At 41.3% G+C, this 18,318-nt stretch overlaps 1 protein-coding gene across 2 annotated transcripts in view; it reads left to right on the top strand.

The window, feature by feature from the left end:
* The first annotated feature begins 10 nt into the window (after positions 1-10).
* The window catches only part of KAT6A (lysine acetyltransferase 6A), a 39,357-nt gene continuing 21,049 nt past the window's right edge, over positions 11-18,318 (top strand). The window contains exons 1-6 of one of the 2 annotated variants that reach the window (XM_084499598.1): positions 11-133; positions 2,052-2,101; positions 2,215-2,985; positions 17,271-17,379; positions 17,867-17,982; positions 18,230-18,311. In XM_084499598.1, coding sequence (XP_084355724.1) covers positions 2,383-2,985; positions 17,271-17,379; positions 17,867-17,982; positions 18,230-18,311 — 910 coding nt within the window. In that variant the 5' untranslated portion in view covers positions 11-133; positions 2,052-2,101; positions 2,215-2,382. Of the gene's footprint in view, positions 134-899; positions 1,038-2,051; positions 2,102-2,214; positions 2,986-17,270; positions 17,380-17,866; positions 17,983-18,229; positions 18,312-18,318 lie in introns of those variants that run through there. The other variant, XM_084499599.1, reaches the window with a different exon arrangement.

Genomic DNA, 18,318 nt, shown 5'->3' with positions numbered 1-18,318 from the left:
GCCGCGGGCTGTTCCCCTCGCGCACCCCCTCCCCCCGCCGCAGAGCTCCGGACCCAAGATGGCCGCCGTGTCAGTTTCGGGCTTCGCCGCCGCTCGGCCTCGGCTTCTCGGTTCCCGTCTCTCGCGGGCCTCGGTAAGGAGCGCTGCCGGGACCGCCCCGGCTCGGCTGCCCGGCGCCGGGGGCCGCGCGGGCGGGCGGCGAGCCCGCCGGCCGCTGGAAGGGGAAGGCCCGCCGAGCGCACCAGGCTCGCGGCCTGTTCCGGCCCCGCCGCCGCCGCTGTGCGCCAGGCCCGGCCCCGGCCGCCCGCCGCTCCGGAGCCCGCCGGGCCTTCCCCCCGGGGCGGCGGCGGCCGCGGCTCGGCGCGGATGAGGCGGCGGCGCGGGCCGGGGGGGGGGGGGCGCGGGGCGAGGCGCGCTCCGACCCCGGCGCGGGGAAAGGCGGGGAGGCGGAGGCGGGCGCGGGCCCGGCCGAGCCGGTGCGAGGCGCTGGGCTGCGCCGCCCCCGCTGCCGGGCGCTCGGAGGCGGCGCGGGGCTCGGCCGGCCGCGGGGGGATGGGGGTGCGGGTGGGGGTGGGGGAGCGGCCCGCTCGCCCCGAGCCCTCCGGCGCGAGTCCCGCGGCCGAGGCGGGCCGCCCGAGGGAGGGCCGGGGCTGAGCGGCAGCAGGTGCAGGGAGCGCTCGGCCCCGCCGCCGGCACCGGCCCCGCGTCGCCTCGGCCCGGCCGGGCGGTTACGTAACGCGCCGGGCACGGAGCCCCGCCGGGGGCAGCGCCGCCGCCGCCGCCCGGAGCCCTCGCGTAGCGCCGGCCGGAGCCCCCCCCCCCCCCCCCCCCCCTCGGGAGCGCGGCCCGGCCTCGCCAGGCGGGCGGGTCTCTCGGTCCGCGCTTCCCTTCGCGTTTGTTGTTGGCGGGGTGCAAAAAACAGAAAGGCCAACGGAAACAGAGCTCCGGGCGAGTGCCGCGGCCCCCCTGGGCTGAACGGGAGTTCCGAATCTTTCTAGTATTGGATGCCTGGAGCTGCGCAGTTGAGTCTGATGCCTGTATGCAAATGCGTTTTGTGTGCTGATAAATTCTTGAATACTTACTAGAAAGCAGAATGGAAGAGAACCGTGTTAACGACTAGCTGATGACTAAAACTTCCCTTGCAGGAAAGTCATTATCCGTTTAATAAACAGTTTACAAATTCTTCAGGGATAGTGTACTTTTACAGTAGAACTTCAGCACAGTGTACTGTTATCATGCTAAGAAAAAGTCTTTGTTAAAGAGAACTGAGGGCTGTGAAGTAGAGCCTCCTACCCTTCCATCTGCACCTTTAATTAGCAATGACATAAGCATTTGTTTTTCATTTGTAGGGTCACCTGTTACTTTGTGCTCAAGTGTTTTCAGTGTGCCTCATCTATGAAAGGTTATAATGTTGTAGTCTTCTTTTCTACACTCTTTGGAAGTGAAACGTTTAATTACAGTCTCAAGCTGTGTTTCTTCACTTTTTTTCTTGATGGAACAACTGTCATAGCTTTTCTTAGCGGGAGGGAGTCAGACCTATGATTACGCTCTTGGAAGAGTTCTGAAAGTTCCTTACTGTTTGCTCAAGACTCTTGATTATTGCTACTGCTTTCTATTCAAGTTTCAGGCAGTGTCTTCCATGTGCAAAAATGAAGAGAGCTGCTGGTTTGTTTTCTTTTGTTTCGTTGGGTTTTGACTGTGTTTTGTTTTTTTTTTTTGCTCGTGATTTGTATAAGATCCTGGTGTATTTTTTTAATGGTAAAGTAGGTTGTGCTCAGCAGTGATATAAAACTTGTGTAGGGTTTATGCTAACTTATGGATTGAAATTAAAAAGGTGTGCTTTTTTTTTTTTCCTCTGGGTTGTATGGAATTAGTTATTGCAGTGTTAAACCATTTTTTATTAGCAGTGAAGACAGAATCTTAATTATTACTTCAGTGTAACAGAATTGTAGTAATGGATTAAAACTCTGCAGTGTGTGTAATGAATTAATGTTGGCTGCTATTTTTTTTAACGGTTCACTGGAAATATCTCTCTTCTTGCTCTCTTCCAGGCTTAATGTTACAGTTCTTCTGATTGTGAGTGTGCAGGCTAGAAGCTGAGGTGAGACTTGTTGAAATCTTCCTACCTTTGTGGAAAAACATTCTTGGAATTTATTATGGGACTTATCGGAAAGAACGAGGAAATTTCTAATAGTTTTGCTTTCTTCTCTGCAGTGTGAAAACAACTGATGTTTGAGAAAGGAGGAGTAATTCAGAACAGAAAACGTGTATGCTATGGTTAGCTGTTTCCCATCATCCGAGAATCTGTTTTCCCATCGTGTGAAACTTGTTCAGCATCGGGATAAAGGATAACGACTCTATGGATATACAGAATTCTTCACCATGGTAAAACTCGCCAACCCGCTGTATACGGAGTGGATTTTGGAGGCAATCAAAAAGGTAAAGAAGCAAAAACAGCGTCCTTCAGAGGAGAGGATATGCAATGCAGTGTCTTCATCACATGGTTTGGACCGCAAAACTGTTCTGGAACAGTTAGAGTTGAGTGTTAAAGATGGAACTATTTTAAAAGTCTCCAACAAGGGTCTCAACTCCTACAAGGATCCTGATAATCCTGGGAGAATAGCACTTCCAAAGCCCCGGAACCATGGAAAGTTGGATGGTAAACCAAACGTGGACTGGAATAAACTTATCAAACGGGCAATTGAGGGCTTGGGTGAGTCTAGCGGCTCATCCCTGAAAAACATTGAGCGCTTTCTGAAAGGTCAGAAAGATGTGTCTGCATTATTTGGAGGTAGCGCTGCCTCCGTTTTTCACCAGCAATTGCGATTAGCTGTCAAACGTGCTGTTGGCCATGGTAGGCTCCTTAAAGATGGACCTCTGTACCAACTCAACACTAAAGCAACCACTAATGCTGAAGGGAAGGAGAGTTTTGAGTCTCTTTCCTGTCTGCCTCCAGTGTGTCTGCTTCCCCATGAAAAGGATAAGGTAAGGCCCAATTTACGTGAACCTATTTGTGTATTTGATGGAATATATCAGTGCAGAGTCACAATTTGAAGTCAATTTGTCTAACTTGCATCTTGTAAGGTTGAAATGCTGAATATGCTTTGAGGATCCTACTCTGTTCAAATTTCTAAGCATGATCAGTGAAACTTGAATAGGTGATAATTTGTACCTTGGACCTGAAAACTGCGACCAAAAAGCTGGCGTTTTGGTACAGCAGAGCTGAATGGATGCTGACAGGCTTATTATACAGTTATGTTACTGAACCTGAGGAAGTAAGCCCCCTATTTTTAAGGTAGGGTGTGGATTTGAAAAGCAAACGAGATTGTCTTATTTTCACATTTTTATTTGACTGCTTATTCATTTTATTTTTTTCATATTTTACATAAAACATAAAATTTCATATTATTATGCAGCTGCTTATCTGAACACAGGTAACATTACAAAGTGCTGACGAGCAATTGCTGCCTAACCTTGTCATAGAGGCTTTAAGTGTTTGCAGTGAAGGATTCGGTTTCTGTCCCCATACGGCTTTGTTGTGAAATATAAAGAGAAGACGCATAGGATATAGCAGTTGAAATGAGGAGCGAAATCAGAAGATGTAGAGAGCAAAGGAAATGTTGTAATGAACAATCGTAGACTTGTACTCTCTTCTGTGTGCCTCGTGCCCATCCTTGAATGTAGTTCATTATACAAACCAAGGCACTTTTCTGGTGTTTTCTTTTATTTTCATGTTTTCTTTTTCCACTTTCTTCCATCTTTCTGCATGCTTAAAGTCTCTGACCCTCCACTCCAACCTCGAGATCAAGTTGTTGGAGTGAAACTGATACCACCAGTATCTTTCCTGTCCTTGTTATGCTGCTGTGGGAGTAGAGTAAAACTGAAGTCTGCCTTTGTTTATTGAACATCAGTTTGCCACTAATTCATATCTTTGTACTACAAATCTTCAGGACTTCTAGTACTAGAAAATTACTTTTTCTATATGTAATAGATATTTCATCAACAGTGATAGGATTTTTTTGTTGTTGTTGTCACCTTCAGTGGTGAAGTTTTTGAGTGTGCTGATCATGGTTTTTTACTAATTAGGTTCACTCTCCAGTGAGAGGGCTTGTTTATGATCTAGTAGGGTTTGAAGAGGTGAAACTACTGTAGGAGTCTTCCCCTTAAATCTGAGTATCTGCTTTATCACTGGTAAAGATTCTCAGAAGTCTTCATTTAACTGTGCAAGTTCTTCTGGGGACGGAGTACTTGCTAGTCAGCAGGCTGTGTTGCATGCTGGTGGAATGTATGATTAAGTAACAATATGTTGAAAATTCCAGCAGCTTCCTCAAGTACTCTGCCTAGATATGTTTCCTGTGTACTACTACAACTGTATCCGTAATAAAATTGGTAATGAAAACTGATTATAAACAAGCCTGGTACACGTGGGAGCTGAACTGAGAGTGGTAGTAACAGCAGAAAATATTAGCTGTGCTTATTATTATTAACACTGTGTTTCACAGCCTAATCAGTCTTGTGATGGACAATCTGATATTCTTTCAGATTGTTTCCTGTTTTTTTCATAGAACAGGGCATATGAGTGATAACGTGAGCTACCGTAAATACTGAGTTTGGTTTGGAGTTCATTTCTGTCCCCTGGTGAAATATGTGTGTCAATTTCTTGTGTGTGCACGTGCATAGAAAAATAAACATGCACAAGGTATGTATGTTTGGGGCAGTTAGATATGCTTCTTATTTCCTCTCTACCTGCTCAGGTCTGAGCAGCTTGAACAATAAAAGGGCTGTTAATAACAATAGAAGGTGTTATGTGCTGTAAACTTTTAAACAGTAACTATAGTGGAAACCTTGCAAGGGATTTCTTCATTAAATTCTGATCTTTTTTTTTGTTTATCCTTTGAAATAAGACCCTAGATTTCTGCTCTTCACATACCATTTTTGTGCTGTGTAAACCATGTTGATTTTCTTACTAGTTTCTTGAGTCATTTAGAAGATACTGTATTAAAACATCTATATGTAAATTTTGTCAGCATTAATTGGCAAGTCAGAGGAAGCCAAAAGATCATTCCTATTCTACAAGAATTTTAACACACTTCTTTCTTAATGCAGACCCTATGTGATAGTTTTTCTGCACTCTGTCTTGTGTTAAATCTCAGCCAGTTATGCGTGTGCAGAAGGCTTACATGTATATGGTATAGTAATTATTTTTTTTTTTTTTACTTGGTTCTTGAGACTGGTGAGGTTGTTTGTTTTCTTTCATGGAATCACGTAGACCAAATTCTTCAGGAATATCACTGCCATGTTTCTCTGGTTCTTAGAACAGTCTGGTAACAATGTGAACAAACCCTTCGCCTCCCAAATCTGAGAAATCCTAATGACCTTTCTCATACTCACTGTCATTATCTTTTAACCTTGCACTGTTTGGTCTTTAACGTCCTTTAAAGAACTCTTTGGGTATTCATATGATCGAAATTTATAATCCTTAAAGGTAAAATATTTCTTTGTTTCCTATCTGTACAGCTTCCTATCAGCTGCAAGTGCTTACCTGTCCGTGTTTGGTAGTACCACTTAGTTTAGATGCCTAAAAGTGAATATTCAGGTCTGGATATTTTCCTGTGTATTATGAAATTATCCTTATGTGGTAGGAGATCTATGAAAGCTGACATTTTAATTTTAAAAGTTTAAGTAGTTCTATAGAAGTTTGTTTAGTAAATATTACTTTTTTTTTTTTTTTTTTTCAAGTCTTTCTTTCTGTGTTCTGTGAATACCACATTACAGCATTCAGGCAAAAATACAGCAAGTTACCATGGTTTGCTAGGTAATACTGACGTGCTGCTGACAATAAAGTCTTGATATCCTTGGCCTAAAAAACACTACTTGGATGAAAACAAGCAAATAAAACAAAACTTGCTGATGGGCGGAGTTCAGTGCTGAAGCTTGCTGACCTGTTAGTGACAAGAGCTGACAAAATTTGTCTTTAATTTCAGTTTTAAGTGCTGAATGTGGCTTAATTTACATGCAAGTTTAATGGAACTGGCCTATTCTTTTTGTTCGTATTCCCATAGTTTAGAAGGTAAAATAGGAAATGCACTTCCATGCAGTTGTATTATGTGCATTGTATTACTTGGGACATCTTGGACTTAATTTTGGAAATGACTTTGTCACCTGTCCTATAAACAGTACCAGGCTGGTAAGATCCACAGGGCCTACTGCTGCTTTGGAAAGAAAAGTAAGAGGCTGGATGGCAAGTTGTTGCAATACCTAGAAGTAAAGGGAGTTCATGCAGAAACTGTAGTGAAAGAGAAGACTGTGTTGAGTTGCTGCCTCTTGGTTATGTACCCAGTAAGCACTATTCCCTCAGAACACCTGAAAGTGAGGAGGTGTCAGGCCTCTCACCTTAGGTTAGCCAAGGAGGTGATAAGTGTGGAGCAGAGAACATTCTGCAGAGTCCGCTCTCCATCAGAGACTTTTCTTCTCACATGTGTAGGGAACAAGCAATACTATACAGGCTGAATTTTGAATTGCCTAATCCCACAGCTACAGGGCAACTTCTGCTGTGAAGCTCTGACTAAATATACATGAAAAATTTCTTCAAAGTTTCCTCACTTCTGTTCTGTGTATAATTAGCCTACTTGCAGACTGAAACAGGGTTTTACTCTTTAAAGTCCTTTTTCTTAAGGAAAAATTGCTGTGTCTAGCATTTGTTCAGAGTAACAGCTTTATTTCTTAAAACTTCCTGTAAATTATTATGTTAAAAAATGCTTTTTCTGAGTTGTTTTTTTTTAAAAAAACAAACAAACAAAAAAAAAACACGGAATAAACACTAATACTGCTTTACCATATGGTGGGTATTGACATGTCTTTGGGAATAGAAAGGCTTGACAAAAAATATACAGAAAGTTCTTAGGGACTATCTGGATGAAGCTTTCTGGGCTATTTCACCACTGCTTGGATATGCCTTGGATTAGCAATACTTGTTTGTGATTTCTGGGGCAGGTGCTGCTGGGATGGCAGTCAGTTGATCTCTTTTTGTGCTGACTCCAGGCACCTCTGCCAGAGGTTACTGCAGCCAATGCAAAGACAGAGCAAATGGTGTTTTGCTCCTCAGCTTGTATCGTTTGTAGCCCAGTTTCTTACTATGAAATTAAATTGTTGGTGTCAGTTAATGCTCTGTGCTGGGAAATTCAGCCGTAGCTAGGGGGGGAAGGAACCTCAAGTGAAGTACCAGGGGCAGCACAGAGCAGTCACCTCCGTCCTCATCCCTGTGGTGAACAGGCAGAGCCACAGAGGCCTTGATGTTGAGTTGGCCTTGCAATCGGCTGTAACGTTGCTTTATCTGTGCCACTGGTAGCTTTATTTCTTGGCTTCCTCTTGAGTGCAAAAAGTTGTATTTGCCGGACAATAAACACTGACTTGTCTCTTTTATAGGCACTTTATTTGATATACTTTATTTGTGGCTATCGAATGCGTATTGTATGCTCAATAGTGGGAAACTTCTCAAGCAGTTGTGTGCCGCATCTTCAGAACATTTCAGGGAGACTGCAATACTTCAGGAGGCTTTTTTGGTCAGAAACTTTGAAACAGATAACTGCTGGTTTTGTTTTAGCTGATGGACAGAGTTGAAACAGAAATGCTCACTGGGTTGCCTTTTTGAACAGTTCTAGCTGGTGTGGTAGCCTTTATCTCTAGGGATCTGTTACCTACCAGTTCAAGTCTTACAGCATTGGCACTGTGCAAATGGGTAACTGAAAGGCATATCATTTTAAAGTTTGGCACTTTCTGTAAAATACCAATACTCCAAAGGCATAAAGCAGGAGACAATGTAATCTGTGTAACACATATGAATCATAGCACATTAGCTACAATTTCTAATCCCTTTAGATGCTACAAAATAATACACTCATGATTTCAAGATGGAGGGAAAAAAAAAAAAGGTATGTTGTGGCACCCCTTACTGCAGCGTACATCTTCTTTTAAAACCATTTAGAGTGTTTTTAAATGTGCATAATATGATGGCTAGCAGGAGGAACCCAGCCACAGCCTGAATTCCAAGTTCAGTCAAAAACTACTGGAGGTGCAAGACATCACGATGTAGTGTTTGTGTTTAAAAACAAAACAAACAACAAAAACAATCAGGTAATCTGTTACCTCATTAATGAAGCACTTTTTGAGAAAAGCTAAAGCTGTTTTTGCCAGAATGCCAAAGTAATTTTCTTTACCCTGTGTATTCTGCTTATCCATTCGCTGTAAACAACAATAGTAATAACTTAAATAGGAATAAAACTTAACCCTTCACGTGGTCTGTGCTTGATTATTTTTTTTTTTTTGTGGTGTTGCTACGGTTACCGAGTACTGTTTAGTATTTAGTACAATATTACCACAATGCAAAAGTTACTACAGTACAGGAAGTTTGCCACAATACAACATTTAGTACTGTTTACAAGCAAAGAACTCTCTTTCCTGGTACGTGGTTGTGTGGAACTGAACTGTAGTAAGCCTTGAGGCTGGAGGCACTACATGGAAACAGTTTGCTCTACCTCTGTTTTGTCAACACTTGTTCTAGAGCACAGGTCAAAATTCTGTCAGATTTTTTGTGAAATTGTTATTATAAAAAGTTATGTTAAGACAACTCATGAAAGGGTCATTGGAATAATTGATGTGCATGGTAAATGTTTCCAGAGCATTTGAATTGTGATCTCAGGACAACAGTGGCACCATTTTTTCTGTAACTGTAAGGAAAATACTAATAGTGTTAATTGATCTGCATTCACACTGAAATGGCTTTCTATGCCATTTAAACTGCAGAGGGCTGTAGGTAAATAGCTAAATATTGTCCTGCAGTACAGCTAAGAGTATAAAAACATTCTCCAAGTGTTTCCTGGAGGAAAAAAATGGCGAGAACTTCTCTAGCTGAAAAATAGGAGGAATATTTAGAACAGATTCCCTCTGCTGCTGTCCTGCATGTTCTTTTGGCATGTCTGCCTCCTAGTTGTATGCTGCTATTTATATGCCAGTACTTACCAATCATTTTAACTGGGGGGTTATTATAAATACCCATCCTTTAGGCTTTTCCTATTGCAAATACTGATTCTAGATCCCTTTGTGCCCTCGCTGTATTTATGTTGCTTCTTTTCAGAAAGTTTACATGCTTTGAGGGCATCATAGTTGTTTGGGCCATTAAACATCCAGTAGCTGTTGCTATATTGTGCCAGTTTTAGATTAATACCTGTTAATTCCATGTCTTAAAGCAAAGAACTGTCCCATAAGTGGGGAGGAAGTTATTTGTGGATTGGTTTGTTTTGGGTGGAGTACACAAAGGATCTGCAGCCAGGGCACTGTAATTACGTTTTGAGAGCTCACCCTCATTCTCCACAGGTGCTCTTCAAGCTTTGCTCCCAGCTGGAGAAGGATTAGGATTTGCTCTCTCCCAGCTGGCTCGTTGGTAGCAAAGATTTTAGCTCTGGTTAAAAAAAAAATGGTGGTTGATAACAGATGGCCTCTGTCTGTACCCTGTAACTCTGGAAATCCAAGTGTTGAAAAATTACCTTGAACTTGATTAACTTGATGAATGAACAAGTGAAGTAGCTCATGATAGAACAAACAGAAACAGAAACTTACTCTCGTGGATGCTATGGGACGATGCCTTTACGACAAAATGATGCAGAAAGATACCAAGACGCGGTCTGCAGAATTTGGAGCATTGGTAACTTAAAGGCGAAGGTTTTAAAGGTTTTACTGTGGAAAGACATCAGATGTTGTAATGGAGTATGTACCTCAGTGGGGTGCTGCTGAGGGGGAGGTGTTTGTAACGGTATGCTCTGACACAGCTGAATATAGGGTACCTGTCCAAAGAGAATGAAGTTGGCTGAATCCCTGTTGTTAGTGCTTTCTGTGCTGGTGTTTGTTAGGTATGGAAAGACACATCTCCGAAGTTTGGTTAGTAAAAGAACCTTTTAACTACAGAGCTCTGAAGTACGGACAGACAGGGAGGGTGGATGATGGAGAACATAGCTAAATAAACGCCAGCTTTATTCCAGAGTTAGCTCTGCTACGTAAGAGGGGAAGAAACAACAGGGAAAATGACAGCAGGTAACTTTCTCTGTGCCCTTCCCTAGTGTCCCAGTGATTTTATCTTACAGCGGTGGTAGGGAAAAACAGCAGAAAAAGCTATAAATATTAAATGAAGTCACATCATTTTAGTCAAAAGGTGGGTTCTGTGTTCTTACAGTAAGCACAGATCGGCAATCAGCAGAAAATCTGGTAGACAAATCCTATGTGTGACAGATTGCAGTCCCTTGACCTCTGTCCTGTAGGTGGGTAGCTCTGCTCCGTTCCTGCTGCCTCTTGAAGGAGTTGCAAACTAAACTTATTCTAATGACTCATGTCATGTTAGTCTTCGTTTCACCTATTTAGTGGTTTTTTCTTTACTTGTAATGTAAATCTGCCTTACCTTCTATACCCCTGTCGTTTTTTCTGGCTATGTGAGTGCATTTCCCTGAACTACAAATACTGTCTTGTGCACTGGATGAGGAGTTGTAGCTCGTTGCTGGTTTCATTGTCCAAGAATCTGTCAATCTTCCCATTGTTGCTGCTGTTGTGGTAAACCTGGGCTTGTAGTGAGATTGAAAAGAACGGAGGAAGAAGGGTATCCAAAAATAGTGCTCACGCATAGCAAACAAAATCCCACTGATAGTCTATTTTCTTGTTTTGAGTTCCTGTTGAAGTTAATTTCTCTGCAGACTTGTGTGTGAATGATGAATTACAGGTAAAAAATACTGAGCTTTTCAAATATGTTTCTATGAAGACTTACGAATCACCAAAACTTTTAATTATCAATGTCTACATCAGTTCAGTGTGTTTTTTTGAAAAAGGAATAGAACAAATTATGGGTCTTGGTATGCAGGTAAATGCCAATGGTGTTGTTTGATGCTAATGAGCTTTGTGGGTCAAGAACATAGGACTTTGTTAAATCTCACGGTGAGGAATGTTGTAAGATGAGGATTTGGGTAGTGTAGGTTATATGCAGAGCAGGTTTTGTTTGGCTTTGTTTTGTTTCTTCCTCCAGTTCAAGACAGTATAGCTTCAAAAAATGAGTAGGCATCAGTCCCATAATTGCAGTTGTGTGGGTATCCTGAGCAAACTACAAATATCAACTGTGACTGGTATCTCTGTGAGTTGTTGTTCACAGTTCCTTTTATACTTTCTGTTAGTGTGTTTATGTGGGCTGCTGCATTGTTTTAAGTATCTATTGGTTTGCATTTTTTTTTTTTTCTAACTAAACTATTTTCCCTTCCTTTAGGGATGTGGCTGATGTTGAGGGAAAGCAGCGTATGGTGTCTAAAGATGGAATTATTTACTCTATGCATGGAAATTACTTTGGTGCTTACAGAAGTATATTCCCCAAAATAATTCTTTATTGTTAGAAATTAAAGTCAATAATGAAGTTTCTTATTTTCTTTGAAAACCCAAGTATTGTGGGATGCAAACTGTCCTCTGGGAGAGGAGTTAAGACTTCAGTTTGCCATTCTGTTGCCACGTGTTGCGCTTTTGCACTTGTGGAAGTCTATGACATCTTAGGAATAAGTTTTCATCTAAAATTGAGAGATACAATCATCTGTTGTTCTGATTATGGCATTCTTTACTTGCTTGAAAATTAGGAAATGGGGACAAAGTATGTGAGAGAGCTTCTAGATAATAGCTTTGGGTAAAGAGAACCTCAGTGGCTTGAGCCACCAGGTTCCTGAACCAGACAGCTAGCTGAAACGAGTACCGTTCTGGCTGCAAATGAGGAAATTTGAGCCTCTCTCCATAAGTGGTTGTCTCCCCACCCCTCAATAATTTGCAGGCAGGAAGTCTTGACAGATGATGCTGACTGGTGTACGGATCTTGAATGGTTTTAATCCTCTCATTAGAGGAGTTAGCTGTGGTACAGTTACTTAATGGTGGAGCATCTATATATTTCAAGATAACGTTTTATAAATTTCTTCTGTGCATGTCTAACGGCAAAGCATTTTCTTCAGTTTGAGTGTCAGCCTCAATTAGCACCCACAATATTTTTGTTCCCATAGACTTACAGATGTCCTATAGAATTCAGCCTGTGGATGCCATCCTGATATCTAAGCTATTACCCACTGTTATGTCACTTTACTCTCAGAAGCATTTCTGATGTTTGCTCTGTAACAGTCCTTCCCCAAACAGGGGCAACAACGGCAGACTTGTTTTGAACGTCCATTGTTGTTTTTTTAATGACCCCTCTGGAGAGATCAGTATTTCGTACTTGTCACTTCTACTGTCTACTTTTTTCCCTTACGCATACTTTAATGTTGTCTCATGTTTTAGGCTGTGCATTCTGCTATATAAATATGCTTCTCTAAGTGAGACCTAGCGTAGTGGAGACAAAATATCCATTGACAGAGGCAGACATACATACCTGTCTTGTTTTAATAGACGCGTGAAAGACTATGGCGATATATTTAGCTTTCTTTTCTTGAGCACAAAGAGTGCTTTAAGGAATTTCTGTTTTTACTGTAAGTTGGTTCATGATTTTCACACCATACTGTCTGCAGAGAATGTTAACAATTGTGATTTGGTAATGCTGAGGTGGAAGAAGAAAGCTGAGTGATTCACCAGGCGAAAAGCAAATCGAGCCCACTGCTGCCACAAGTTGATATTACTGAACAGCATTTCCCAAGTTAATTTTTTTTGCTGTATATGGCAACAACAACAAAATGTTAGCTGTAAAACTACAGTGGTAATATAAACAACAGTGGCTCTGATTCTGTTCAGGGGCACGGAACTGACATGAATTTCATCTCCAGTCACCAACCCAAAAGGCATGGAGTAGAACCCGGGCTTCGTGGTGCCTTCCTCACTGAAACGTGTTCCCTCATGTTTTAAATCACTTTATTCACGTGGTGTAGATCGTCCTTCCCTTCTGGCTTTTCTGGTTCATCAGCTCCCTCCAGTAGCTTCAGCGTTTGAGGCAGACTTTTCCAACAGCTTCAGGTGCTTGAAGTACCTGGTCATAATGGTTTTTTGCTTGTTCAAAACAGACTGCTGTGGTTTAACCTGACAGGCAACAGGTCGCTCACTCCCCTGGCCAACTTCCCCATGGTTCGTTGTTGTGCCTGATGCCCTGTGGTGTGGGACATCCCCTCGGCCAGCTGTCCCAGCTGTGTCCCCTTGCAGCTCCTTGTGCACCCCCATCTGCTCTCTGGCAGGGTGGTACTGGTAAGAAATGCAAAGCACCTCGGGTCTGCGTAAGTGCTGCTCAGTAGCAACTAAAACATCCATGTGTTATCAGCATTATTTTCATCTTAAACCCAAAACAGCACTATACCAGCCACTAGGAAGAAAATTAACTCTCTCTCAGCCAAAACCAGGACACAGACAAAAGCTCATGACCTAGCATGAATTTTAAGAAGCCATCTGCCAGTGCTCCTCGGTGGTAACTTTCAGCTAGGAAATGAATGCACAGTAGTGGGCATGGTGCTGTAAATACTTGTTGTGGCAGATTCTCTCTCTGGAGAACTGATGTGTTCTGTGTGCATTTCTTTCACTCTGGCTTTAATTTCACACCTACTTGATCCCAACCGGTCACTGCAATAAGCACGTGTGTGATGGGGGCAAAGACAGTCCTGGTATCTAATGAGTGGCTGATGGCACTGAAATGTCTGCGGGAAGCGAAGTGTGTTCAGATTACTGATGATGACCACTGACAGAGCAGGCTGACAAGTATGCTATAGAGGCTTTTCTGTCAATTTTGAGTAGCTTCCTAAGTCAATTTCCCTGAATTAAGAAGACAACAAAGCAGATGGATTGGCCAAAACTGAAGTGTTTGGGGATTCTTTGTAGGCACTTCTCTGAAGTCGCCTTTAGGAGGGGATACAGCCTGCACAGAGCACGTTTGGTTTCTAGACATCCTTTGTATAGTAACAACATGTGCTGAGAGGCTGACAACGTCTTACAGGCTGACAGCCTCGTTTGTTCTGGCTCCCTCCCTCGCTTAGTCTGGTGACATCACAGAGATAGATGTTCTTGTGAGAAAAACAGCAGAAGGAGTTGAAAGTCTGCCAAAAATTTGCTGGATGAAACTGAGCTGGCTGCTTCCAGTCTTACTTTCACGACTCTCATTGTGTGCTTGCGTTTTTCACTTGCCAGGATGTTCTTTGCTGAACAAACACAGCAGCAGTGAGATCTCCCCATCCTTAGCATAATGCTGTCTCACACAGAAGCTTTGGAGGAGTAGCAGCCTTATCTCCATTCAAAATCATTCTAATTTAATAAATTATTCTAAAACATTTTGAAAGCATTTTGCACTCTAATAATATCTTATTCTTTATCACCTATCTCCCCCACCACCACCCAAACTGGTTTGCTTGCTATTTCTGGGTAAGTATGTGTTTGCAGCTTGTCATAGGTGGTAAATGCAGGAAACATTGAATTTGTGAAGGTCAGTGTTTGATCTGATTCGTTCAAAGCTAGAAAGTGACTATGTTGGGCACCCAAATTCGATGGACTGTGGGAACGAACAGGGTATGCAGAGAGATTGGCCAGAGGAGATCAGAGAGACTAACTTTGACTGTACAGATGCCCCATACGGTTCTCTTTGAAATAAATTGCTTGCAAAGGTTGTATCCACAGAGGATATGCGAAAGAGTTTACTTCTTTCCTGGAAACTGTGAATGCTCCGGCTTTGCCAGGAGGCTGCTTTCACAAATTTGTGAGGGAGTCAGTTTTCAAGCTATATAACTTCCCCAGGGGCTGTAGCAACCTGTTTCAATAGTAATTGAAACTACATGCTGATAGCCTTCTGAATAGTTATAATCACCAATATGATTCTGTATGTCCAGATTTGCAGAGCAGTACCTTAGGCTTATTTCAAGTCTACGAATTAACTCATTTCACAGCCCTTTGAACTAAAGCCATAAATGGTGTTGATTTTTTTTTTTTTTGAGATATGTAAGCAATTTAGATTGAGGTTTTATGTAGATTTCAGTTTTGAAAGTATATTGTCTCTCTTGTCTTTAAAAGAAAACAAATACATTTGGTGTTCTTTCTATTACAGTGTCTGGATTCTTCTGTAGTTTGAGCAAGGATTTGCTGCTTTTTGGGGGTCATATTTTCTTTTTGTGTCTTTGGCAGTCTTAATTATTGCTGCTTTGAGTTTGTAACTTTGAAGCCTGCAAAAGAATGTTGAGTAATATGAATGTTTTGGTCATGGCTCTTCACCTTTGTTCTGCTTCGTTGCTTTGATACCAGATGTAATGTTTAGCATTTGATAGTGCAACTTTAACATTCCAAAGGATCTTAACTCTTAAATTGGGAATCAGAAAACTGCTTATGTCAGCAAATATGTTTTAACCATGGATGCAGGGAAATTGTTGCTATCTACTGTTCAATTACAGTAAAGACTCACTATTAGTAAGAATGCATGTTCATCTTTCCCTTCAGTCTGAAGGGCTGTTACAGCATAGTTGAGATTCTGTATGAAAATTTATCATGCGCTGAGACTGAAATAAACTTTTCTGAAGTGAGAGAGAAACATGATTCTGGGATGTGAAATGTTATGTTCACTAAGTCTACGTCTAGCAAAACTGTGCTTACAGTGGATGTTACAATTTATTTAAAAGATGCTCAAGAGACTTACTATTTATCTATTCTGACTGTGCTGATATTTGGACAAATATAAAGGATGAATGAACATGCCAAAGTTGTTCTGGGGTTTCTAAACTTCAGCCTATGGATACGTTTCATACTGAAATACGTTGATTGTCAGGTGTTTTCATAGTAATTTTAAGCTTAAACATCTTCCTGGACTTAGCTGAAAGCTAGGATAACCACTTGCATTCAGGCTGAGGAATGTTAGGCTGTCATTCCCAAGTAGTTCCATGTTGTGTGGCTTAGCTCTGACGCAGTGATTTTCCTAAGGTATTCTGATATCCTCCATCTAGTGGATGTTTTGAGGAGCACAGCTCAGTCTGCAAGTGTACTGGATCTGTACACCAACGTAAACGTGGCTTGAAACTTCTTCTTGTGTTACTGCAGTATAAACAAACCAACCTGATTTCGGCAAGGAACTATGCTGGATGGAGCTTTGGCTTAGCCAGGATAAAGACTTGTTGAAGTATTTTTGGCATATACTTATGTTCTTTAACAGTACATCTGTGTTTAGTTGCATAATATAATTTGAAAAAGATGTGTGAAAATAAAAACAGTAACATAATACAGTTTTAGGAGCAATGATATAAGCCAAATTTTATTTTGTGTGTGCATGCAAAAATAAAAAAGGGTGCTAGAATCACGTTTAAAACAATGGAATGAAAAAAGTTAGACTATAGCATGTTTTCAGGCAAATTTTGTATAACTGTAACTTGTAGAATTTTCTTAGAAAGCGCAGAATTGGATTAGAAAGAATTACATAATCCAGCACTTAATATTACTGGAGATAAGACTGCCCTTTCCCTCACATTCGTTGATCAAGTGTCACTTTAAAACCAATCAGTTCATTGCATTCATTGCTTGTTTGAGGAGGCTGTCACAGAATATCAGTCCTTTGGCCTAAAAACCTATTTATTTCAGGTTAAATGTATTGTTGGCTAGTTAACATCTGTGATTTTACGAATTTGTTGTCATCTGAAATATGACTTTTTTTCCTACCTAATGTTTAAATCCCACAAACTTTTCCAGAGAGGACAAACCTTTTTGTCTGCTGTTTTGAATGCTAAGCAGCAGATTTATATTTTACACAAGAACTTCCTTTTGTTTTAATTTTTCATACACATGTTAATAGTGCTACAGTTGTAGTAGTTCCATAATACATTTAATCCCAGGTAATATATTGTAAGAGCTTTTGAGAATTCCACTCCAGCTTTCTGGATACACAATGGGAATTTTTAAGGCTACTGTGTTCTAGGATTATTTGTGCATCACCTCATAGTTTATTCATTTAGTGACAAATTAAGACATCAACACTCTGATTTTTGCATTCAATTAATTTACAGCCCTCATTTTTCCAAGTTTCTTCAAGTCCTGCAATTCTATTCTTTCCTTTGTACCTGGGATTATTTCTCATGTCTTTGGGTGTTCTAATTTCTCATGAGGTTACTGTTCATGCAGTATTTACTGTGTGGTGAGAACCAACTAGCGTCTGTGAGACACAGTGTGCATTGCATACTATTCACATGCAATATAACGCCTGCATGATTTTGCATATTATACAATTTGCTCCCTTGGTATACTCAGTGGTTTTATTGTTTGTTTTTCTCTCCTAGCCGGTTGCTGAACCAATTCCAATCTGCAGTTTCTGCCTTGGTACAAAAGAGCAAAATCGTGAGAAGAAACCTGAAGAGCTCATTTCTTGTGCCGACTGTGGCAACAGTGGTAGGTGACTACTTATGATGCTACTAGTAATAACTACAGTAATTTCTGAGACAGAAAAGTTCAGTGTAGTGACTGCTACCAACCCGTATGTATGAGGACTGCGCATCTGTGACATATGATACATTTAGCTGAGCTGAATCTCATGGTCCTAGGAGGAAATGCTTGGGTTAACCTAAGACACAAACAGCTTATTTGACTCCTGGAGGTTTCTTTAAAAATGTAGTAATGATTACTAGTTATATTACGTTACAATAAAACAGAACTCAGTCATGAAAAATAATCTTGGTGGGCTTTTGTATGTGGGCATGTCATTTGCTTTCTAGACTATTGTGTTATAAGTGGAATAGAGGCATCTGAAAAAAGGTGTATCTGGATAAGCAAAATTCTACATGGAACTATATAATTAACAGTTACTGCTGTGAGCTATCTGTGAGCATTAGCAGCAGTGGAATGTTTTTGTTGGTATCACTTTCTTGCTTTCCTGTAGGTCATCCATCCTGTTTGAAATTCTCGCCAGAACTGACAGTTCGAGTGAAAGCCTTGAGATGGCAGTGTATTGAATGCAAAACATGCAGTTCCTGTCGAGATCAGGGCAAAAATGCTGTGAGTACAGTAAAGTATGGACTGAATGAATACAGTATCAGTCTTGTGAATGTTCTGTTAAAATATGCAATAAAATAATTCTAGAGTCAAGTATTTGCAGCTTCTGTTTAAGTTTGGTAGTCTTTCTGAGACCTGTGAAATACCTTACACCTTGTAGTTGAGAAATACGTGCGTGTTCTCTAAGATAGCGACAAATTAATGGGGACTTGATGCACATTTAAAGAGAGATTAAATCTGTCTTCAACAGGATAACATGCTATTCTGCGACTCCTGTGATCGTGGCTTTCACATGGAGTGTTGTGATCCCCCTCTTACCAGGATGCCAAAAGGTAAGGA

This window comes from Aythya ferina, assembly GCF_964211825.1.
Source record: "Aythya ferina genome assembly, chromosome: 27".
In the NCBI taxonomy this organism is placed as follows: domain Eukaryota; kingdom Metazoa; phylum Chordata; class Aves; order Anseriformes; family Anatidae; genus Aythya; species Aythya ferina.
This window is presented reverse-complemented; position numbering and strand designations above follow the sequence as displayed.